This window comes from Numida meleagris, chromosome 2, assembly GCF_002078875.1.
Source record: "Numida meleagris isolate 19003 breed g44 Domestic line chromosome 2, NumMel1.0, whole genome shotgun sequence".
In the NCBI taxonomy this organism is placed as follows: Eukaryota; Metazoa; Chordata; class Aves; order Galliformes; family Numididae; genus Numida; species Numida meleagris.
Window position 1 is genome coordinate 80,541,645 of NC_034410.1, and position 25,921 is coordinate 80,567,565.

Below are 25,921 nucleotides of genomic sequence, written 5' to 3' on the forward strand. Positions count from 1 at the left end.
TTAATAATGCGCAATCCTTCAAGCTGTACTCTAATGATCCATACTAATTATACGTGAATACACTATGGCTGTAGGGAGGATAACATTTTGTATTTTTGTATTTATATCAAAGAAATAGGAAAGGTGAAGGTTTTGACTTGAGCCCTCTGATTTAGCTGTTATAATTTAAAATTTTACAGCTCCAAAGACTCTGTCTTGACCCAGTCAGAATTTATTACACCAAACCTGAACAGCAGAAGGAAATAGATGTCAGATCCTCAGCTGTCCTAATTCATGGCATTGAACAAAATCACTGGACTATGACAAATGATAAACAAAAATATCAGTTTGTTAAATTGAGGTAGATGAAGAGGTGTCATGGGGTTTGCTTCTGTCACTCCTACTACTAGGGATTTAATTTCCATAAGAGGAGGAGGTAAAGAGATGGAGGCACTAACATCTTAAACTGCGCCTGTTAAAATCATTTAGAGCTTCTGAGTCATAGTCCTTAGACAGAGATGCACTCTGCTAGAGGAATTGTTCTAAACTTCATTATCCGCTAGGCAAACAAAGAAGAATGGTTACTGTCTCAAAAAACTTAAAATCTAGGAATCAGAAAGAAGAAAACAGATTCATCCAGTCAGATGGGTGGAGACAAAAGGTGACTCAGGTGAGTTCCATGAAAATAGCTCTTATATAAATTATATAAATAGAAAGAGATCAGGTTGACTCTGTGTCAAACATAAGCCTAAACTGTGCCAGGTGCGTGAAAGACAAGCAAAGCTGAATATCTCATGATGAAATATTTACAAAGAATAATAATTTTCCTTACATGTTAAAATAACTCTTCTTGTACATGTTTTTCTTTGTATGACATCCTTGTTGAAGAGTAATATTAAATATCATCTTAGATGAAAGAATGAACAGGGTGCAAAAAGCAGAAGATTAATGATTAATTCAATTATATTTTTCTTCAAATAAAACTTACTTTTTACAGCAATGTTATGGTGTCTTCCAGAAATGACTCTGTTACCAGTTTAAAAACGATATTGAAAAATGTCAGGTGTCCACACATTTGTGTATATTAAGAAAATGCAGAACATTTTGTGCTAGAGCCATGTTTATCTGCAACAGTAGAAAGTGGTTGCTAACAAGAGTCAATTCAAGAATTTTAATTAACAGACAAATTTCCCACCTTTGTGTAAGCGGGACATAACCATATGCAGATAAAGTGATGAGGATAGGATACCATAGGTCAGTCACGAAAAAGTGCATTTACTTTGGAATCAACCATTCACACGGATAAATAGAAATGCATCCGTTTACATATTTTTCTGTCACACATTAAGAAAATGCCTAAGACATTTTATATCCATGGTTTTCAGGAATAGGATGAAAGAGAAAGGTGCCTAGCGCTGATAAGAGCAGTCTTAAAGCATGCTGCCAGTAGTTTGCAAAGAATACCAAGTAACCAAATTACGGTCCGCATTTGCTTGAGATTACTCTACCCCTGCCCCCCATATTTTTTACTTGTTGCAATAAGCATTGTATATTGGTTCACTTCTCCCACTAGCTTCATTTAAATAGCTGACACTCATGTTGCAACAACTATATACAAAGCACCTCTCTTAGCAACCCCTTTCCCTGGAAGTATTACCTCACTGAAATAGAAACAGCTGAAGTCAATGTATTACTTATACATGTGAAGAGATATTCAATGTGAAGAAAAAAAATGTATCAGGCTCAGACACTAAGTATATGGAGGAAGAGAATTAGAATATCAGCTACAAATGGCTGATGCCTGAACATTCGTGACTGAGAGCCCTAGATACAGAGAAGGCAATTCTCCTAAAAACAGGAAGATACTCAGGGAAGTTCAACTATCATGACAAAAAAAAATCTTTAGCAATATAGTAAACATATATTGATGGGAGTAGTTATTAGTTATATTTGCACTGCCTCTAAATAATTCAAAAACCTCAAGGACTTACTATATCTTTGGTTGCACGCATGAAATGTGAGGTGGTTGAGCACCAGAAGATGTTTAAGTTGCTAGAAGGAAGAATATACACCTGGACATTTCTAAAGCATTAAGCTATATGTCTTAAGTTCTAAAATCCTTTTGACTCTGACACACTCTACTCTGCATATCATCTGTATGCCAGAGACAATTAATTTCCACTTCATTCCTCTGGGCAGCTTGATCTAGTGGTTGACAACCCTGCCCACAGCAGAAGGGTTTGAAATTGATCATATTTAAGGTGCCTTCCAACCTAAGACATTCTATGATTCTTTGATTCGTTTTACTGAATGAAATATTTAACTTAGTTCTACTTTCTGAAATGGGTATCAAATTTACTGATGTATTCTAAGCATATTTACAGGAATAGCAGATGAAAATGTGAGGGAAATCGAAATTTCAGAAGGTGAATTTCTGACGGTATAATCTGTCCAGATATCTAAGCTCACCTGCAGACCAAAAGAGTCTCAGTAAGTTTCCAAGAAGTGTAAACATTTGAACAAAACGTACGAACACTTCTGTAGACATGAATGACATTCATAAAGCCAGTGTGTAACTGTGTCAGGATTTTCTATCATGCTAGTGTGTAAAATAGTATTTTTTTCAGAACCACATATTAATGCAATTTAAAGAAAGCTACATTGTTAAAGCAGAATGAAATGCACTGATAGAAATGATTATTGTGAATTAGAAGATGAAGGAGATAAGAGAGAGCAAAGTCAGTAACCCCATGCAGTTCATCTTTGTGAAAAAATATGGATTCAAATCTAGCCGTGATTTTTCACTATTCTCATCAGAACAGTATGAAAATTTATCAATGTTGATTGCCATTCAATTCAGCTATATTTTTAGGGATCTTTCCTCCTCTCTACCACCTGTTCAAGGTAGAGGAATGAATTGGTCAGATAATTTCAAAGATTTCACTTTCATCTTATGTTTTTAGAATATTAGAAGTTATTTTAACTTCTTCACAGTGAATGATGCCTCAATTTGGAAGCCTGGTTCTAGTGAAGGACTAAAGAAAAAGAAATGACCAAAGCATTGCTTGAAGAATTAAAAAGAAAACCAAAAGGAAAAACAAGACAAATTTTACCTTAGGTATGGATGGATGTAAGGAAAGGCATAGAAAACAGCCTAGATGGAGAATCCCATGTATGTTGTCTCATTTCACACAGTGGACTGGGAGAAAGGTGAATCTTTGGAATCCCTCAAAGAGCACTAGATGGGTGTTGCAGGAATGATGGAGTCAGACAGAGGATGAGAGGAACAATACAAGAGAGTTTATTGATCTTTCTAACAACAATTAATCAACCACCTTGAGACAAAATTAGACAACTTTCTAACAATTAGTAAGCATTATGGATAAGGCTATTGACATAGGTGTTATTTCCTTATCAACTACTCTAAGGCAAATTTAGGTAACGGATAATAGAGAGAAATGAATAAAAGAAGATCAAGAAGAAAGACAAGAGAGATAGGCAGAGAGATATTTCACCACTTCCTTGGATCCCATGCTGTCTTGAGTCTCATGTCTTGATCTGTGGGTGACGGATCAACAAAGGGAAATGTGCGTTTTCACTGCTATATACCCTAGTTGGTCTGAGACTGCCCTCAGGGTAGCAACCCACTTGTGTCTAGGGGATTCAGGAGTTTTCAACAAGGGTCTTTGGTGGTCCTGCACCTCCTCCTCCATTAATACTTATGTTTTTTTCCAGTTGTAAGAGGAAAAAGATGCTGTATATAAGAGGAAGTAAAGCCAAACAGTCTGTCATTCTGCCTCTGCAAAGTGAAGGTTCATAAACCTTACAGCTTCTGACTTGAGTTGTTTAGTCCCTATTCTGTATTGTCCTCTAGTTGTTTGAGTCAACAAATTCCTTGTCAGTCTCAGATATATGTTCACATCAGTGTACTCATAATTCCACTACTGTCCATCCTGACATTGTGAAATTGTAGAATCCATTCAAGTTCTATTCATCCATTTTTCTTTCTTTGCATTGATATCTATTGCCCTCCCATAGGTTTATTATGACTAGTTCTAGACAACTCCCTGAAGCCAAGTATCATTTTATGACATGCTACCGACATATGAAGTCTTTTTCTTCTCCCAAGGATTTCCATCTCAAGTTTGCATTAGAACATGGCTGTAGGCGTAGCTATGAGTGAGTTCAGGACTGTGATATGTGCCAGACCGGAAAGAGCTGCAGGAGTCATTGTGACATAAATCTCTCTTCTGCTAAGAGATGGAAAGTTGTCATTTTCTTTTGGCCTGTAACAGCACTGATTACATCTGTTTGCCCGAGTGCCTTACCTAGAGAAAGCTAAGGAAGAACCATCCATCTATGATCCCATCCCTCTTCCTCATTTGTTCTTCTGTGTGTCACAGGCATAAAAAGTGACATGCAAATCAACAAAGCTACACATCGGATGTAAAATCTAACTAAATAGGCTTCATGGAAATTTAATACATAGCCTATTATAAATTTGCACCAATACATAACCTTTTATGAATTACCATCTTGTTCTAACTTCACATTAATTTCTGCATTACTCCAGCTTAGAATCAGTAATTTTTTTTTTTTTTTTCCAGAATTCTAGAAACTATCAGAATTTTTCTTCTGGCATATAAGGTGAATTTATTTACCCTGTGTGGCTCACGCACCCACAGCAGTGAGTGATGGGCAATTCACACTATTTTACATTGACATAAATCTGACTGCTGTACAGCTAGTGGAGAAAGATGGACTAGAAGACTAAATAAAAGTATCTATTTGAGGAGGCTTGAATGTAATGCCTGCCATTGTTCTATTATTAGTTGGTTCCCCAAATTCAAACACACCTGACTGATCCTTGAAATAAACACAAGGAGTAATTCCCCTGAGGAAGGAAAAGAGTACCTTACATTTGTTGAGAGGAAATTTTCTTCCCCAATGTATGTATTCCATCCATACATAAAAGCTATAGGTAACTGTGATTACTGCAGTTCAGAAGAACAAAAAAGTTAGAAATTGGTAGGCCAGAGAGGAAGAATCTATTTATTTCAAACATTTGTGCAACACGTTCTAAAATTTCCAATAAAATCAACCATACATGGTTTCACCAATAATTTTGGTCATAAAAATGCAAATGCCGTCCAATAAATCTAATGACTCATGAATTTCCCCAATAAAATTGAGGCAGACATGTCATGAACTTTTACTTATTTTACATGGAAATCATAGAAAATTATGATTTCATGCTACTTGAATGGGGGCTGACAAGAAGGCTGTTTCAAATTTAACAGAGTATACAGCAAATTTGAGTGTTGCAAAACAGCAAAACAGGCAGTTCAAAATGGAAGATGTCAGCACAAATTCCTAAAAAATTAAAAGAAATAAAAAAAAATAAAAAATCTGTCTTAACGTCTGTATGATTTCAGAAGCCAGTAGTTGAACAAAATTAACTGGTATTTAAGATAAGTGAAAAAGGGCATCTATACATGAAGAGTTAGTTTAGCATTATGTAATACACATGAAGAATCTAGGATGGACTATTGTGTAACTGGCTGTATTTTTTGTGCACTGGTCAGCACAGAAACAGGACACCACGCAAGAGTTTATCTTACCTCGTGATCAGTGGCTTACTAATTGAAAGAAACTGCAGGATATCCTCATTAAACTTACACATTTAGTAAGACATTGAAGCAGTGCCGACAAATTCTCAGATTCACTCTGAGAATATTTATATGACAATACTTTGCTTGTTTTCAGCAAAAATAAGAGTCTAGTCTTCGGAGGCATTAAATATTTAGGACAAGAATGAAGTATGCTATTTCAACCTAATGATTTTACAGATCTTAGAAAGCACAAAGTATGCTAAACTTGCTAAATTTCCAGCTTTACAAATTTAAAGTTTGGGACACCTAATGTGGTTAACTGTGCAATGTGCTTTTATAAACAAGGAATTCTAAACCTGTAGAATCTGAAGTAACACCTAAGTTTACAAATTGGAGTGTTTTGTTTGTTTGTTTGTTTGTTTTTTCCCAGTTGAGAAAAATAAATTGGCAAAGTCATGAAACCAACATTAGCTTTTCTCTGCTGGGGTCTTAAAAACCTATATATTTTTATACATGTTTTTTCTGATCAATATCCTAGTGAAAGCAAAGCATTGTAGTCACTCAGGCATGTGATGAGTAGCCAGGTTTTTAATGATATAGGGATAACAATTTATAACTTCAGCTGATATGCAACATTTTATACTATTACATTTTAAAAATAATTTCATTAGCAGGACAAAATGGATGCCTAAAACTTTGATCTGTATACTATGAGCCAGGAAGTGTACTTCAGCATTTGTGGCAGAGATAAATGTATTATTTTAAACAATCTGATCAGAATTATTAATTGCTATTTTTCTCTTTTTATCTATTTTCCTGTCATTTAAGTAAATAAAATCTATAAATATAGAAATAAATTAACCCAATAATATAAAAAATAAATTACTTGAAACCACATTTTCACACAATTTAATGTCATAAACAACTCTTTTATAATGTTGCAGAGAACCTTATCTCATTATCATATGCCTTTGGCAAAACAGCATTCAGAGAAGGCTAAATATTTCTTGTACATTTGCTCTTTTGGGTGTGTGTCAGTGGTAGGAAACAAAATACCATATGAGGATTCACCCCTCACAAGAATCCCAGTGACTGATAGGCCAAAACTTGGGAAACATTGACCCACACATCAAGAAGAGCTTAACTAACAATGTAGAAATAAAATATGCATACTTACCACCATTATTCTTCCAAATTATTTTCTTTGGGAGTAACATAATTATGGTCCAGCTTTGCCCAGTGCTCTTGACCTTCAGTAACAACTCTTTTAGTTCTCATTATGTTAATTAGAAAATAATGTTATAAATGACAGGGAAATGAGTAGTTGATTTAGAAAATCCACAATTGGATCTACAGTGTTTTACTTATATTACTGTGCTCACACTTCCAGTGGTACTATTCAGGTCCCAGTCAGAAATGTACACCAAAACCAGATCTGTATGAAAAGTAAAAATTTGGATATTCTGTGTATTTACGACGTTTGGATTTGAATATCCAATTTTCTTGTGACTTACATTTAAAAATAGTACAACAAAATTTCTGAATTAAACACCTTATGACTTTTAGATTTGCAATCAAAATTGAATTTTCTATTTTTTTATTTATCCTCTATCAAGATGGAAAGCAGAATAATAGAATATGAAATAATATGACAGATTAGAAAAAGGAAATATTCTAGAAAGGCTGCTTTGAGTTTTACTATATTACTATTCCACATTTTGAGCTTTCACCCTTCCAAAATCTAAAGAGGTTCTTGGGTTCATAAGAGAACCAATTAAGTTATTTTATGCATCTCTGGGAAAAAAAATTGAATCAAACCTCTGTATGATCTTAGAGGCCTTTCCCAAACTTAAAGTTTCTATGTTTCTATAGTTTTATTATTTTTAAACCCAGTTGTATTCTGTAAAGCATTGCTGAAAAGATGAGAATGCACCCAGCAATGTTGTTTGTCACTGGAGATTACAAATCAATTTTATTGAGGGTGAGTTGTTACTAAAATGTATTAGTTTGGATTTGACAGCATTTTGGAAACTACTAAATCAGTAAATACTGTTCTGCTGTGACATAGGGATATAATAATCAATTCCTGAAACTATACAAAGGACAGAGTTTAAGATATGTCTAAATTGTTTTTCAACAATCCTAACTTCTTTCTTGACTTAGAAGTTGAATTTATTTTACTATAACCCCAGCATTTTCTCATGTTACCAGTATTATTTCAGTTTGCACTTACTGTGTATACTCTAACCTAAATTCTTTCCAAGATAAAGAAAAATGAACTTGTTTACAGAAGAACATACATGTAGAATGTGATATAATTTGTTGAGAGTTTGTGATTTATGCAATGATAGAACAATATAAAAAAAAAGTTTCTGATGTGTCTGTAGTTTATGACCCCTAATTTGAGACTTATGGATTGTCATACTGAAAAGAAAGGAAAACAAAACAAAAACCAGTGAATGTTTTGCTTGTAAATATTATGGTGTTGCTTTCTCCCCTGTGAAATAGTTCAAGACAAGTCAGTTTTGTATTGTATGTTTTTCTTCCACACTATATTACAGCTTTAAAGTTTTTAAAGTTTTGAAAATATAATGCAGTTGTTTTTAAAAATCCTTTTAACAATATTCATGAGACTCTTGTGCGTATTTATCCTCATTTGCATTGTATATATTTTGTGTAGAATAAATGTGTCTCCATTGCCTTGGAGATACATTGGAACTGTCTTAAGCAGTACATTTCTCTAATTCAATCAAAAAAATATTTTAATGAAATGAATGAAAATAATTCAATATGACGTGAACCAATCTTACACTAAAAAAGATTCTGTAAATATGTTCTGCTAACCTACTTAAGGAAAAAAAGCATTTATAAATTCTGTCAAATGACATATTTTACACCTTATATAGAAGACAAAATAAAACCATGCCACAAAAAAATCAAAACTAGAAATTAAATTCAACACTTGTGTACCAGCTCATAAATACTACCTGCATAGGAGTAATCCACAGGAAGAACTTGTAGTAGATGTGCTTGTATACTTGCTTGTTCCTAATACAAAACAAATGTTTTGAGAAGTCCAGCAAACTGCTGCAGCACAGTACAGGAAGGTTAGCATTGTTAGATGTGTAAGAAGCAAGTATGCTTCCTGCTTTTCTCTACATTCTATAGGGAATTCACACAGAGACGAAGTCTTCTGTGACAACTACTATATATGTAATATCTCCTGCTGTGTATTTACAGAAGGAAGCTGCGTTCAAAGATCTGGGATTTAGCTTAATCTCCATTTCTGAAGGGAAAAATTTACTAAAAGTAGAAACCAAAATACTTCTTGCTACACTTATAAACATAGTTAGCAGATATAGAGAAGTAATGTGTAAAAAAAGTCTGAAAACTTTTTTTTTTTTTAAAAAAAAGCCTTTGCCTTGAATTCATTTGGCTTTCATTGTGTAAGTTCTTACTGAGAAGATATGAGTGCTTTTTGGGGCTGCAAAGGAATTCAGTATTCAATTTAATATTCAGTTCTTTACAAAAGTAACTTATACATGATTAATAGATTTTTTATAATAATCAATTATTAAATCTGCTATAGTATTATGGACTGCTTATAACACTATTATAACACTATCAATACTTTTTCTATGGAACTGATGCCTGTAACCGTTAATAACATTTGTCCTTTTCAAATGTATAACAGAGAAATAAATTTATTAATCATGTATTAATGTTATATTTATGGCATAACCAAATTAATGTATGATATTTACTCAAGTAATATGTTTCAAATTCTAAATCTAGTTTTTTATAATATGGCATTACTAAGCGCTGAGATTTGGTATGTAAGATGTCTAAGTACTCATGTCCTTGGTGTGCCAACATTTCAATTAGAGTAGTTCTGAATGTTTTTATTTTGCTAACATGCTTAAAATATAAAGTTATATTTAGAAAAATAATACATATAATTGTTTCCATACCTTTCTTTAAAAAATAAATCAGGTAAAATACAGTTGCTCAAAATAAACATTTCAAACATTTTAGCATTCTCTTTCCCCCTTATAAAAAACGCAGCCATTTGCCAGTATCTCTTCAGTTTTACAAGGAAATAACTCTGTAGCCAGTAGATAATTTTTTTTGTTACTAGACAATGATGCGATGCTGGAAACGATTTTGTAAAGAATGCTCTAAATAGAAGGTGTTTGAATTTGTTCCTCTTGGTATATTGTTCCACTGGATAACATTGTTTAAAAAAAAAAAAAAAGAAAACCACCAGACAAGAAACAAAAGCAAAACAAAGCAGAAAACCTCCTGGGACTGAAATACTTTGTATGTGTTGTTATTTGCAGTGCATGCCAAGACATTCATGGGCACCAGAGCCAACCTGGCGAGCTAATTAAATATATAAATGTATATGTTTAAAACAACCTTATAAGGAGCATTGGAAATCTGCAAGATGAGCGAATATCTTATAACTTCTTCCGCAGGTGCGAGGATAGCTACAAGCCATGGACTTTCTGTCCTGCTTCTTGTTTGTGGCTTTGTGAAGGGTGCTTTGCTTTAATCTAAAAGTGCTGACTTTTTCCAATATCACTTTCTCTTCTTAAAGCAAAGAGCAAATCGCCTGTAAAATCCACGGAGCGGACAGCAAAGTTGACCCTAACCTCCAACCACCACTCTGCACCCAATGTACTCTAAATCTCTACACAAGGAGCACCTTCTTCAGGAAGTACAAACAAAAATACTAAACAAACAAATAAATAAATAAATATTGTAAAAGGAAGAGGATACCACGTTTTCTTGATATATCTTATTTTCTTTGGCGTATCACTGATCTTTTATTTGAGGAGAACTGGTGTGATGTAATCAAATGTTTCGTAACAGCAAGACCTAGTTTCCTTTTCTTTCGGCAAGGAGAAGCCTCATCCTTGACTTCTCAGGGGTTGGTCTGCAAGTCATCAGTATTGTAGAATTAACCATGGATGACATTTGGCTTCCTACGCTGAAAGAACTGTTCCAGCCTAGAAGCAAATAGAGGCCAAATAATGAGATGAAACATAGTGATTCAACGTTGACCCCCAAAACTACCCTACAAGTTTTGCCAGAAAGTGTGTTTATTTTTTATTTTTCTTTTCTTTATTTTTTCCATTTTTCCTGTTTTTTGTTTTTTTTTTTTCCCCCCTACGTGAGCAATAGGAAGGAGAAAAGAAATTCTGCAGAGCAGCTAAGCAGACCAGAGGACATCTTCTTCTGGAAAACAAATGATAATAGTTTGTTGTTATCATTGTTATACTTTTTCCTCTGTGAGTTTTCTTTAACTTTTTTGTTTGTTTGTTTCTTGTTCAACGGTGGCAACTGCTGACTTAGGCCAACCCCTGATGACTGCGTGGAGGTTTATATATATACATCTTTCTTTTTGTGTGTGTTCTATAATTCAATGTGTTTTCTCTTATTTTGCAACTCCTGTATATGCAAAACTAACTTAAATTCTGTAAATTGCTTACAGTCTGTGTGATATAACTTCCAAGTAGATATACTTTGGTCCTCATGCAAGCCAGTTTTTAATATTATCTGTATGTTGTGCCACCAACAGACATCTTCCTTTCTTTCTCTTCTTGTTTTTTTTTTTTTTTTTTTGCTTTTTGTTTGTTGTTTTTTTTTGTTGACAAACCGTCTCTTTTTAGTTTGTAACTCTGTGCTGTGTGGATTTTGTAATACACACCTTCACTTCCAGTGGTTTGACACCTTTCAACCCTCTGTTTACTCTGTAAATGCACATTAAAATTTGTAATGGTCTCTAGGCAATGAATTACTTTAGTTTTGTGTATGTTGTACTGGATTTCAGTTGCTGAAAGCTCTTTTAATTTGTGATGTTTATATCAAATGAAGTGATTTTATCACTATAGACTGTAAAATGCAGACTTAATGTCAAATACTGCATGTAAAGTAAGGTTAGAAAAGGAAAAGAGAAAAATAAAACAATATGGCTTAAAGGATATTCTTTCATCAAAGACTGTTAGGAAAGTGAATTTATTACACTGATAAACTGTATTCACAGAACTACAACTCCTTCTCATGGCCAAAGAGACATCTTTCTTTGCTTTTTCTGGAAGTGAATTGTCATTGCTCATGGATATTCTTAATTAAAATACTTTATGTCTGTGAACTGAACATGAAAATTTTGCTGTTGACTGTAGCAATACGTATTACATGAATTACATTCATTAACGCAGGAAAGAAAATTTGCTTCCATTTGCAACTGCAATCAGGAAGGATATCTTTTTTTCTTATTCCCTCCTTCCACTGATGCTGAACAATCTAGACACTGTCATTTATCAGCCCAGACGATCGTGTACGCCATATGCTTATTATGATCTGTTTACAATAGCGTTAAGTAGCTGCAGAGTGATCAGCTGTGTGATTTCTCCAGTTTTTGAAGTAAAACAAAGAAAAAGTAAGAATTGTGTTTAATATCTCACCTGTCTATGGTTTACAATCCTAACATTTTATTTAAAGATGTCCATAAGGACCCATGCTTGCACAGTCCTAAGTCTTCCCCATTAATTCCATAGGAGAGAAAGAAGCAACCAAATGCAATGCAGAATTGCACTAATCACACGCTAATGCTTTGGAAGAGGGTAACATATTTGTACAGATCTAATTTACCTTCATCACATCTTCAGTACTATAAGCTTGACAGAATAGTCAGTTTTAGAAAAAACTTAGCATTGATAGAGACTAAAAGAATGAACTAATAGAGACAAATCAGAATAACTGCTAGAAGAAAGTTATTTTATTTCAACTCAAAATTAATGACTCATTAAGAATATTGTGTATTCATTAGATCTTCCTCATTGTAATAACAATTTATTAGCCTACTGTTAAAGCAGAAGCAATCCCTGTTCAAATAATTTGAGAAAGAAGAAAAAAAAGGAAAAAAAAAAAAAGAGCCAGAGATGTTTGAAGTTTCCTTCTCTGAATACAAGTTCTGAACCAAACATTCAGAACTGTGTAAGAAAGGCAAAATTTTCCCTGTGCAATAGATATCTATGAAGGGATACTGTGAGAATCTTCCATGTGGAGTTTGGAAGTATAAGTTTCCACCAATCTCAGTAGGAAACAAACGCTTAATATCATATATATTTTTATAAATAAAATTATATATATTGTATGAATATTCTGGTATGCACATAGTCATATAGACAGCCCTCAATGACAAAAACAGCTTTATATATAACATTTTTCATAAGAAGTTTAGCTACACGTTATTAAAATTAGCCTCTGGTTATTATGTTAACTTGATACCATTTTTTTGTTTAATGCTAGATATAAATTACCATGTACTAGGAAGTGAGATGTAAATTAAAAGCAGGATTCTAAACTGCTCAGGCTAGTGTCATATAACAGTTTAGAAGACATTACCAGGGAAAGTGCCATATTGTGATCTTGCAATTGTTCTTCACAGTGTCAGCATAAAAATGCCTAAAGCGAAGAATGATGGAAAATCAGTGGGACTTTCAAAAAGCCTTTGAATCTTGCATGAGATTCCAAGCAAATGTACTAGTTTTCCTTTTCCAAATTAGGTAAGTCCTGCCTTTCTGGTTGCAGATCTAGACACTAGCTTTATAGCTTCTGTCAATCTCTGCAGATGTCACAGCATAATCTCCTAACAAAAGTAAGCATAGTATTTCAAAATTTTATGCCATAAGCATTGTCCTTCAAGTTAGGAATCAGTCTTTAGCAACAAGGAATTCTCAAAAAAGAAGTTAAGCCACAGCAGCCCTCTTCTTCGTACAGATTTTGTTATGAACATTTGATGTAGTAATGGAACTAATACTATTTTCTACCTTGGCTCCAGTTCCATTTTGGGATTAACACTAATAGAAAATAAATAAATAAATAAAGAGATTGAAAAGTTTAATTATGTACTTAGAAGTTCCATTGAGTTAGGTATTTGAAATCATCAACTTACATTTAATGGTAGATGTATCTTTCAAAAGCCAATGTCCTTAATCTTTCTACAAAATAAATAAATAAATAAATAGTCTATTTTTGAGGAGTCATTTACTTAACTCACGCTTGTTTCTTGGTGTCCTCAAGACCTCATCGTGTATGTGACTTTCTTCAGATTTTTCCAACAGTTTTTGTTTTTAATAGAAGGGTAAGCATGGGTGAGTATGAAACATTTTTGTATTTCAATGAATATGCCATCTAAACACAGTATACACATTTTGAGCTGTTATATTTTGTGAAACTTAAAGAAACATATTCCAGCTACATTACACATCATCAATGTTCTACTATTTCATCTAGCTTTTGTATTACACCTAAACAATCTCTAGCACTTCTGTAATACTAACAAAGTTTAGTATTACTACAGAACCTGTCCCGTAAATTCTCTGGTTCAGTGGTTACCAATATTCTTCTAATCTCTGCAACTTCATGTCTGGAGTTTGTTGAGTAACACTTAAAATTTCCTTTCTTAGTTGTCTATTGTAAATTCTTAAAAGAAATTTGTTGAGCAGGAAGGTTGATCAGCCCATTGATTACAAAAAATGTTTGGCAATCTGAGTTAGGACTGACTGTTTCTTCCTCAGACTTTGTGTTAAGAAAAGTACTGGAAAACTTGAATGGTAAACACCGAATCTATCTTGAATTATTGTTATTTGTTTAATTCTCAGTGTTGAATTCTTATATTAGAGCATACTCAAAGACAATTATTGGAAGTATGTATGAACACTAGAGGCATCATGACAACAACAATAGAACTTCTTGGAGCTCTGCATGTAACTGAGCGCCTCTGTGATTCAGGATCAGAGCGTGCCTAAGGACTGTTTTTTTCTTATGTTCATTTCTTAAAGTATTTTTGTTTCTTTTAAATAAAGCAGAACAGTGGCCATTGTTTAAAAATAAATTTTACTGGTTAACTAATACTTTTCAGTGTCAAGCATTTGTCTCCCAAGTAATGATTTCTAAAGTAATGTCATCATTTAATTCACCATTAAAAACAAAAGTTAGGCTGCACTGCAACCAATCTTCAGCATTTTTCTCATGGAAAAAAAAAAAAAAAGAAAGAAAAAGAAAAAAAAAGAAAAGAGAAAATTATTCAAATCCTTATTACTTGCAGGATGGGGGAACATTTGTCCCTGACATTACTATTGGTAAATGTCAAATGTTGTTTACAGAGCTAAAAGCATTAAGAACCAAGAATGGGATCAACATACTTTAGAATATAAATTTTTAAAGGTTAATCTTCCATGATTATCTTATCTAAACAATACTAAGCACAAAGTAAATTGCTTAATGCAAGTTATTATAGATAGCTTTTGTTCTGAGCTTCCTAAATATGGATTTATTTGATTTCACAGTCATAAAATTTGCACATACATTAATGTAGTTGAAAGATTATATATAGTTCTGCTTTTCATCTAAACAACAGAGGAAAACAATAGTAAAGAAAAGGCCAAGTTTGTCCGTAATAATGAATCACAACCAATTGACTGAATTACTTTCAAAGAAGGAGAAAAGCTATGTTTTCTTGAGGGTCAAGTGCAACTGAAATCTTATTTCATTTTCTCCTTTTTGTACTTTGCTTGCCAACACATCAGTCTAAAAAACACATCAATAATTTATTTCTGACTACTCAGTTCTTACAGTGCAATAGAGGACAAAATAATATCTTTTACTATTAAAAAGCTGAAAAAAATGTAATCTTTTAATTTAGCAAGCTAATTGTTTACAGTTGTCTATCATCTCAAAACATCTCTGCTGTTAGGTTTATGGGGAAGGAACAAAAGAGAAAATTGTGTTGGCAATTAATTGTCATCCTGCAGCTAAAGGCTAGAGTCTTCTGTACATTTCACAGACACAGTAATTTTCCCTGTAACTGCTACTGACAGATTGGTTTGAGTTCGGAAATAAAAAATAGTTGCAGCTCAGAATATATTGCATGCCATTATAAAGTTTACAAGTTTACAAGAAAAGGCAAAAGATAAAGCTATAAATAAGTCTGGAAGAATATCGTAAGCTAGTAATTTCCCAAAAGTTTCAAAATACAGCAAACACTTCAATCAAAATGGCTTTTGGTGGGCATTTCTTTTCAAGCTTTTTGCATCCCATTCTCAACAGTCCAACTATAAATAGCATGCATTTGAATCCAACTGTATGATGTTAATAGTATGGAGGCCCCTCAGATGGAAGCCAATGAGGATTTTATTCATTAAAATGCTCTTTTACATTGACACAACAGCATAGAAAGAGGTCTTATGTGTACATGAGACTATTTACAGTGACAGCTCATAAAGAATCTGAAATGTGCATAAGACTATTAATTTCTTTCCTCTTTTTATACACCATAGACTTGAAAAACAAGAGAGAAGATTAGTTTTGATGATTAGCTGCTTAAAATAAACTGTTTCATATAAATATTTGAAGAAGAAAAGTTTGAAGTATTCCTTACAAAAAAAAAAAATTTGTATAAATGACCTTTTAAATTACACGTCTTTTAGATTTTTAAGCAGTTATATGTATTATATACGAAATCAGTGTACATAATATTAAGAATATTAAGAATAGGAGATGATGTCTTTGTTTCTACTTCTGATAGGGATTTAGTTTAATTGCTGCTGACTATTTTCAATGTCAAAAGATTTAAAGGACTTTCAAATAAATAAATAAATACATAAATAAATAATAGTAAATAAATAAAAAAAAATTCTAAAAAAAAAAAAGTGCCAAATTTTCATATAACCTACCATACACTTCAGTTTTTGATTGTCAGACAACACTGATACAGGTTTCAAAAATGTTACTTGTACACCTTTACAGACAAGGAGGAATTCTCATGTTATTAAAAATAAATGTCAACATGTTTACCAAAAGACCTCTATGTTTTTTTCTTTGGTGAATCAGTCATGCTATGTGTTATGTTTGTGTAGATACAGTATCATGTCAAGTATAGACAAAATGAAGTAAAAATGGGGGGTCCTAACTGATTCACCCCGCATTTGAGTTCCTCTATATGAAACAGAAAACAGAAGGCAAGATTTCTTCCATTTTCTTAAAACAACCAACAATTCTGTGTTTTTATGGGAACTGTTAAACTGAATCACTGCTATTAAAAATCATGTTGATAGATTAAGTTAGTAATAAAGTGAACCACACTATGAAATAAAATGCAATTTATCTAGCAAAATGCAAAGTAACTGCTCTTATATCTGATCACTGTTGATAAGGCAGGTCCATCCTTATACACAGACACTTAATGTCTATGTACAGACAGTCTTGAAAGTAAGGCTTTGAATACGGATGTATTTTGTCAAGCTTTTGTAAATGGGCGATGACAACACAAAAGAGATTGCTTGCTGCTTCCCTTCCACCATCACTACTGTACACTTGCTTTCTTTATTGAGAGCACTAAGGATATTAATAAAAATTGAACAACAGTCATTATTTATCGTTTAAAAAGTAATGTTTTTAGTTTTGTTGCAGAAAAACATTTACTATAAGACTCAAGCAAATTTTCACCAAAAAAAGTAAGACAATGTTTAAATATTTTTGTTAATATAGTAGACTTTTGCAAATTTGTTTGTTTAAAATGTCATAGCACTCAATATAACAAAAAAGCCTTAAGAAGTGACCCTATTACATCCTGCAGATGTGTATGTTTCAAGAGTTACTTGTCTTAATGGTAAAACTAAAAATATTTGTCATGAAATCATTCTAATCAGATATGAGAGATGCTGTTAAAGGAGGCAGTGGGAGAAAGCTGTTGGAGCAATACTGATGTCTTAGCTTTCCAGTAGATGTCCTTAATCCAATGAGGAAATAAATTCTGAAAGAATCTATTATATATTTACAGCAGCAGAAATAATGTATGCAATAACAATAACACTGACAATCCTGCAAACCATAGGACCTACTGTGTATACTCAAAGACACTGCACATACGGGCAGGATTATTTGGCATTTTTTGGATTCTATATATGGTAGGTGCCTGGTACGTGTAAGAGATCTCATCCAATATCAAAACGTGCTGCTAGATATAGGCTGCTACAGACACTGGATGGGATTTGTCTAACTTGAAAATTTGTTCCCTTTCTAAGACTCTTAACACACAGGGCAAATAAAGAATAGAATACTGAAAAATAAAGAATTTTGAAAAAAAAATAGGAATCTCTCTTGCTTATTTTATTTGCGATTAACACTTCTAATAGGAATGCATAAAGAAAACTGGTTTCCTCATCAATTACCTCCATGTGTAGACTTGAAGAATACTATTCCACTGGAAGGTTGCAGATGAGCTTTGCTGCTTTAATTTGTTAAGGTATGTCAGCATTTAAATAGAATGTATCTAAACAAAGAGAAAGGTGGCACATTGTGTCAAAATACTCACTCTAACCAATATGGAACATAAATTATCAACTATACCTAGTAAAACAAACTCTTTTAGTGGACGTATTAAGTAACTGATTTATCATCATAACATTTAAGGAGTCATTTGGGAATTTCTATTCTGTTATTGTTGTTATTTTCAAAAAAAAATGAGCTATCTTAGCGGTTTGTTGTTTGCTAAATTAAATGCTATTTAGCGTGACTAACTACTAAGTTAAAAAACATGTGTATCTATGACATTCGCCATGAAAATGTACGTAGAATTATAGAGACAGTTCTGCTAATGGTAACATAGTTCTTTTTCTCAGTGGTTGGAGTAAGCAGATTGATGACTTGTTTTTTCTTGAGAATTTTCCTACTGTTAAGTAGTTGCCAGTTGTAATATCAATACCTACCCTTGAAATATACACACAGAGTATTGTTATTGTTATATATATAATTATTATTTTAATTAGCCACTTTCCCTTCTTCATCTGACTAGGCCTTAGATAGTTCCTGGAAATATGTAACATACAAGCACATGCAGTTATATAGAAATATGTGAACCTGTGAGCATTTTCATGCCTAACAAATTAAATCAGATTAAATATTTCCTTAGGAAAATACATTAATGAACTTATTCTGTAAAATGGATTTGTTATATATAAGTCATATCTGAGACATTTTTCAGAAGCATTTACTATCACATATGCCACAGTGGAAGTTGTCCTTCAATCATCCCCATTATGAAGATTCCAGAATGTCCTATTTGTCCTGTTTTTTTTCATGGCTTCCTCTATTGCACTCTGTATTTACTTTCAGCAAGTTAAGTTACTAAGCCATGCTACATTGTTGAAGTGGATGAGAAATACTTTTGTGAACTTTTTTTACGAGATTAGCACTGAAGATTACAACTTCCTATCTGCAGGACGTCAACAAGCATGTGGAGCGGCAAAAAATGTTTTAAAACAATCACGACTATCTCTGATCATCCAGAAGAATAAAATAATCTGGGGCATTTTCAAAGAAACATTATCCAGGCACATGGCACAAGGTCTGCTGATGAATGCACACAGAAAGTATCTACTGTAGACGAAGCAGCTATACCTAAGTAAGAACAAAAATGAAGAGGTAGGATGAATTTCATCTCTCCATTCATGTTTCATCTAAGGTAGATGGGTCTTCCAACAACACTTATATTCACTTATATTCACTTATATACATAGGTATGAGTTTTGAAGATTCACTGTATAGGCAATCAAGGTTTCAACAAAGTCAGCCTACCACTGGGAAGATTTGTTTATCTACTTACTACAATCATTCCAGAGAAAGACTAATGTCCAATGTGACAGAATCAACAAAACCCACATCTGCTGAGGTTAACAGTAAAACAAAGAATACAGCATAATATATCTGAAGCAAAATACATACTAAACTCTGAAGATAATAAAATGACACCACATGGTTTTGCTGTGCACAGCTGAAAAATGCTAACTACAGATTTGGGCTCATTACCAAACACCACTGTTTCCAGAATGTAGCTATCAGTTAGAGCTCTAACTCACAATGGAGTTGGGATGGCTGAAGCCACAATACCCTAAGTAACTGTATGAATAATTGACATACACAGCAAAATTCAAAGTAAAACTGGACATTTGTAATTATATTACAAATATCTACACATCCAGTAGAAATGTTTTTTTTTTAAAAAAAAAAAACTTGTGTGAAAAGTAAATCTTCATGTTTCAGGACTGAAAATAACAAACAGCTGCCAGTGGTGAGGAATAAAGTAACCTCTAGACATCTTATTCAAAGAATATTATTCCACAAGATTTATTTTGCCTATCACTGGAAAACTGTATAGATATGGATACTACTGAAGATTGAATAAAGAACTGGATGGAATCTGTTATGCAATGAAGAAATGAAGAGCACAGAAATAGCAGAGGTTTTGAACTGTCAGCATAACCAGGAACACAGACATGGCAATTATTGTAAAGCTGTAGTGTATGATTCTAAATTTTCCTAAAAGTGTGTTGCTTCAAGTTTTCATTTTTTCACACAATAATTCCTACAACCCAAGAAGTATCTTCTAAATAACTGTGAAAAAAATAGCCTTTTCTGCAGTACATTCTAGCCTTTAAAAGGTAAAATATGATAAATAATTATGAACAATTTATTGTCTACAGTTCATAGTGGGAAGGAAAGTAGAGGTGGTGGCTACTTCAAGATGTCACCAGTAGAGCATTACTATTGGCAATCTGAAACAATGTAACTGATTCTTTTGAATTTTAAATTCATAAAATAATTTAATGAAGTTGATAGATGAATTTTGATTTGATTGAAAATACAAACAATTGTCACATGGCAATTAAATGTGGAAGTGACATTTCTCTCATCACAAAGATATTGGGCCATACTGCTAAATACACAGTACTCTATCTAGGAAAACCATGCCTTGTATTCACCTTAAATTGTTTAACCTCACTGCTCAGCCCATATTTTTTACAGAAATAACAAGTCTAGCCTTAATCCTAACACAGTCACAGTAATCTTGCTGTTAATTCTCTTGAGCAGGAGGCAAAGGGCCATTTATGAAAATGGGGGAATGTAGAAATTAATGCATAAAGACCAAGTAAATTCTGATTGACATATAAATTATCATCTCTTCCTTGCAGAAAGGAAGGAAGCATGGAAGCAACTTTTGCCTTTTGGCAACTCAAACGTCTTAACTTTCCTTTTTTCCCCTTCATTTTCTTTTCTTTTTTCTTCGCATTCATCTATTGCAAAGTAACACATAAATATGACACGCTCAATTATTATCATGTATCATTCAAGTATGGCAAGCAGCTTGAGAAATAAAAATGCATAGAAGACTTAGAATTACATCCCACTTCAGGAGATTTACCTAAAAATAGCTATTTCCTGTATCAGCCACATCCTGTTGACTATATCACAGAAGTACCTGACTGGAATTCTAAATATTCACAAATCATAAGACACACTCACTTTAAAAAATAGTAATAATTATTGAATGATTGGATGTGACCCCACCGTAACTCGGTTGTTTTCCCCTGCTGCACAAGTACAAAGAGAGAAAGAGTGTGCTGTTTGTTGAAACTGTAAGTAAAGCCATTCAATGATAGGATTTGTTTGGCCAGATTACATTAAGACAAGAAAAATGGTCTTCCTGAAAAAGCCTGATTAGATTTCATTAAAACACATAGTACCCTATAAAATAACCTCCATTTACTTTTGAAAATACTGATTGAGAGAGGGAGGAAAGAAAACTCAACTCCTAGGTTTCTTTGTTCTTCCAGAAGGAACATCTTATCACAAAAGGAGGTCTTGCTTCCCTTTCTCTAAGACTGGATGCGAATTGCAAGGTTTTGGTATAGCAAGGGTGGTTTCTGCAGGAAGAAAGGGGGCTGCCCCATGCTAGACTCAACTGACTCCAGCAAGTTCTTCAATAGACCCACCGCTGGCCGAAGCTGAGCCCATAGGAAAACATATCATTAAGAAAGGTCAGAAAATGCTGTTAAGAAAGAGCTCACAAATTCTCAGTTGCAGAGCATATGATATAATGCACAACTGACTTTTTAAATTTCAGAAAGTCTTTCTGGCTGTGTCAAAATGTTTTGGCAAATGTTCTTGTGTGATCATGTGTGATACACTTTCTAAAGTGTGTCTTCCTTCCTGGTTCATTCCAGGTTAGAGCGAAAACAAAAATGTCATTGTTTAAGTGGTCCAGGATTAAGTAAAATTGCATATTGATCTAATCCCCATCCGATCAACAGTAACATCATCTTTGATCAGTCTAAGAGTTCGGAACACACACCTCTAAGCCACACAAAAAGAAGTTCAGCCTTCTTATTTTCTTCAATTCAGTAACAAACTCTTTGGGGAAAAAAAAAAAAAAAAAAAACAAAAAAAAAACAACTATCCTCTTTACTTTGCTTCAAAGTCTTTAAAATTTCTCAAAAGTGTTGCTGATTTTAAAATGTATCAAGAAGAAAAGACCTAGCTAATAGAGGCTGATAGAGGTTGGTCAACAAAATTGTCATTTCTGAAATGCAGTCTTCCTAAGCAACAATCACAAAAATACACAAACAACACTCATCCAGAAATTCTTGTTCTGTGTTTGTTTGGCTTGACAAGGATGATGGTTCTTCTCTATTTCCTTCTCTGTTTTGCTTTTCTTTAGTGTGGTTTGTTAATGGGTCCTCTGAAAGTTTGTTTATTTGTGCATTTATTTCCTTTTGCAGTCCCTTAGGCTCATGGGAATAAAATCAAAAGGGAAGAAGTAGCTTTTATGTGTCTTGACTAGTAATATTTTTTCCAAGATGGAAATGTGTAAGACTGTTTAGCATAAGAAAATGAGGGTGAGAAAAAAGACATCTTTGAGAGAAATTAGGATTATTTTTTCTTAGAACATCATCTTCTAAAATTGAGAGACTAGCAACATCGTTGGTGCGTAACAGTCTTTCAAGGGCAAAGATCTGAATAGCAGGAGAATTCAAAGTTAGCTAGAGGCTGGAGTATTTTATCAAGGAAGAAATCAATGTAACAGAATCCCTTCATTTGTTATGAGAAGAAAGATGAGAGAAATTATATTTCAGTTATTTCAAATAACAATGTAACAAATTTAAATAGCTGCTTAACAGAAAATAAATTGCTAACTGAGAAATAACACTTAAAAGAAATAGGGATCAGGTTGCATTCAGAATTTAGTCTTGAAGATACAAATTCCAAGGTATTTGGGTGACTATATACATGGACCACAATTTTTCCTCAGTTAGGTGAGGGACTTCAGAAGTGAGAAGATAGAATTTTTTTAGCTTCAGGAGTTTTTTCAGAGTTAAATACTCAGAATTTGTTTTGAAACTGATTTGGTATGCTCAAATGGTAGATATTTTGAATTATGCCCCATACTGCTATCTCATGAGGTTCCACTATTCTTTGGAGCCATTCTGAGCAGTGATGGTATCAAAAAGCACTGAGGAAATGACTAAAACAGACTCATACAGCCAAAAGTGAAAAAGTATTAAAAAAAAAAAAAACATATAGTACTTGCTAAAATGAATAGGAAACAATGAATAAAAAGATTGGTAGTTGTTTAGTGAGGAGAAAATGAAGTAGAAGATAAAGAAAATTCTCATAAATGTATTGCAATGATTTGGAAGAGAATAAAAATATTGAGTAAATCTGTTCGACAATGAACAAACTTGGCCCTTAGATCTGTATTTAAACTAGTGCAATAATTCTGGTTACACTATGTGACAGAAGAAGTAAACAGGACAAAGACAAAAAGAAAAAAAATTGCAAGGTAAAATAAATTATCACATAGAACTCTGCATACTATGAATAATCTCAACCAAAGGAAATTTATCTGGTTAAATCTCTACAAATATGTCCTATTTCAAGTTATTTTGGTGCATGGTAAACTGTTAATTACAGCATGCAATTAATTGTACTTAGAGACTGCTCTCATAGTAGACAACTTTGTAACACTTTCTAAATGTATTTTTATCTAATTAGGTCATACATCAGTGTGTGATTTCTATATACTGAATTATAAAATTGTTTGTGACTTTCCCTTATGGAAGAGAGAGAACTCAGAAAAGGTTCAGTTGAAGGAAAATAAAATGATAAATGGTATAAAAGAAAATCAACTGATATTGTTCACTCTTTTTTAATGCAGGAGTGGTTTTCAGTGAAGCAAGAGCAAATGCAAAAGTCCTTGCCTAAACTGATGTGGATTTTTAATTTTCTTATAGATTGTTCGGAAGACTGAAAAAGTTCATGAAATATAAATCCGTATAGACACATATAGAGTCAGGAGATTTCTAAAGTGAAAGTAAGTGGAGGCTGAAATTAGTATTAGGCAGAAGGACTAGGTCATAAATTTTTTTTACTCTTCCTTTTTCCAATGCATTTTCTTCTGGATGATTATGGATACAGCATGCATCTTGATCTTTGCCTTGAGCCTCAACAGGTGCCAAAAATGTATTAAGTTCTCTAAGTGCTCTCACTCACTGAAGTCTCTCAGAAAAACTGTAGATGAGTCTTCAAAACTAATTGACTGTTCGAAATCAGTGAACTTCATATATTCTGAATAACTACCACTGAAGTTCTTAAGATTGTTATTTTACATTCTGAAAACTTTCCTTCTGTTTCTATGAGATTTGAAAGGAATATTTATTCATTTGTTGTATTCTTGATGCACCTCAAACTTCTGGTCTTATAGCAACCTTCTGCCTGACTCTTTTGGCTAAGTATTCCACCCCTGTTTTTCCTACCACTCACAGCTTCCCAGAGATTTTGTCGTATATACATTGATTTTTACAGTCACATTGAAGTCATATTCCATTCCCTCCCTTTTTTTTTTCCCTCTTTGCAATATTTTTCCAAACAAGCTTTAATTTATGAAGTTTTTTTTTTCCGGAATTCTCATTCTCTTTTAAATCCTATCCCTTGCATTATTTAGGGTCACTTCAAGGATCATTTAATTTAGCTGAGATGAGAAATTTGTCAATCTCTACAAAGATAGCATTACATAAATATTTTAGATTTGCTGATCCCTGGAGAATATCTACAGATTAATAAACAACAATCAACAAAAAACAAGTAACAACAACAAAACAACCAATGAAACAGCCAGTGAAACAACTCCCTCCTCCCAGTTTTAATATTAAAATTTTATCCACAATTTTTTTTCCTCCATCGGTGAACATTCTACTGCACCTGACTTTTTAAAAGATATTCTTGTCCAGCATCCTGTTAGTCATAAATCTAGCTGGTTTTTCTGCCAAGATTTTTGTCTGGAATTTTATACACATATACAAGATGAACCAAGACTTTCCTTGGCAGTGGGAATCTAGTCAAGCTGTTCATGTAGACATAGTCATAATCTTCCATTGTTAAGCACAGAGAAGCAACACTAATTCCATCATTTTGAGACAAGTCTATCAATCTCTCAACTTAATTTCTCACATGGAAATTTTTTCTCTATGTAATTTATTTCCTAAATCTTGACAAGATGAAATGTCATGGTTTTGTGATTTTCGGTTATTGGTATTCCACATCATAACATCATGTAGTGGATGTACCTGGTTCTCAGAAGAGAAGGACTACTACAGTCCCCGTGGTACTTTGCTCCTCTGTTACCATTTTCCAGCAGGAGGGAAAAGGTAAAAGCTTGCAGATCACGAGACCTCGTCCCTTTTTTCCGCCAGTCTCTCGTCTTGGCAGCACCTTGCTCTCCAGCCATCTTATCGTCGGTAGTAGAGTAAGGCCTACCTTGATTTTGGGACATTCTCTCTCTCTGTATTGGATTTATCAGATTAAATTGTAATTATATTGTATTATAGTGTGTTGTTTTGCATTCTGATATCTTATTTAGTAAATTAGTTTGTTTCTCCTCAGATTGTTGCCGCTGTTCTTTGCTCTCAGGGCCATCTCCTTACCCTTTTCCCCTTTCCCCTTTTCCCGGGTTGTGGGCCCGTGGGTCCCCTGTCCCCTTCGTCATGGAACCGGGCTGAACGCCCGTAAACCGTTGACATGAAGTAACACAAAGCTTTCCATTGAATAAAATCATGAACCATTAAATGTTTTTTGTAGTTTTCCAAGGTGGTAAATCTGACTTTAGTATCCAGTTTGGCTATTCTGCACTTTGTCATTGGCAATATATCACTTTACTTTTCTTTCTTAATACAGTTTCCTATTAGTAATAGTGATGACTTACATTTATAAAGTCCTTCTTGTTAAACTGTTCTAATGCACTTTATAAACTATACATTAAAATAACTTTGTCCTCCACTGAATTTCATCCACTTCTCGACTGAAAAAGGGAAATTATTTAGTTATTCTGCAACAACTTCTTAGCAGTTTGAAGCAGAAGAGATCAAAGAGAAAATATATTAACAAATTCTCAGATATATACAGTTTAACTAGCTAAATTAAGAGAT

At 33.4% G+C, this 25,921-nt stretch overlaps 1 protein-coding gene across 2 annotated transcripts in view; it reads left to right on the forward strand.

The window, feature by feature from the left end:
• VSTM2A (V-set and transmembrane domain containing 2A) overlaps positions 1–11,160 on the forward strand; it is a 33,398-nt gene extending 22,238 nt beyond the window's left edge. Inside the window, exon 5 of one of the 2 annotated variants that reach the window (XM_021388533.1) lies at positions 10,192–11,160. In XM_021388533.1, the coding sequence (XP_021244208.1) occupies positions 10,192–10,280 (89 nt within the window). In that variant the 3' untranslated portion in view covers positions 10,281–11,160. Of the gene's footprint in view, positions 1–10,069 lie in introns of both variants that reach the window. The other variant, XM_021388534.1, reaches the window with a different exon arrangement.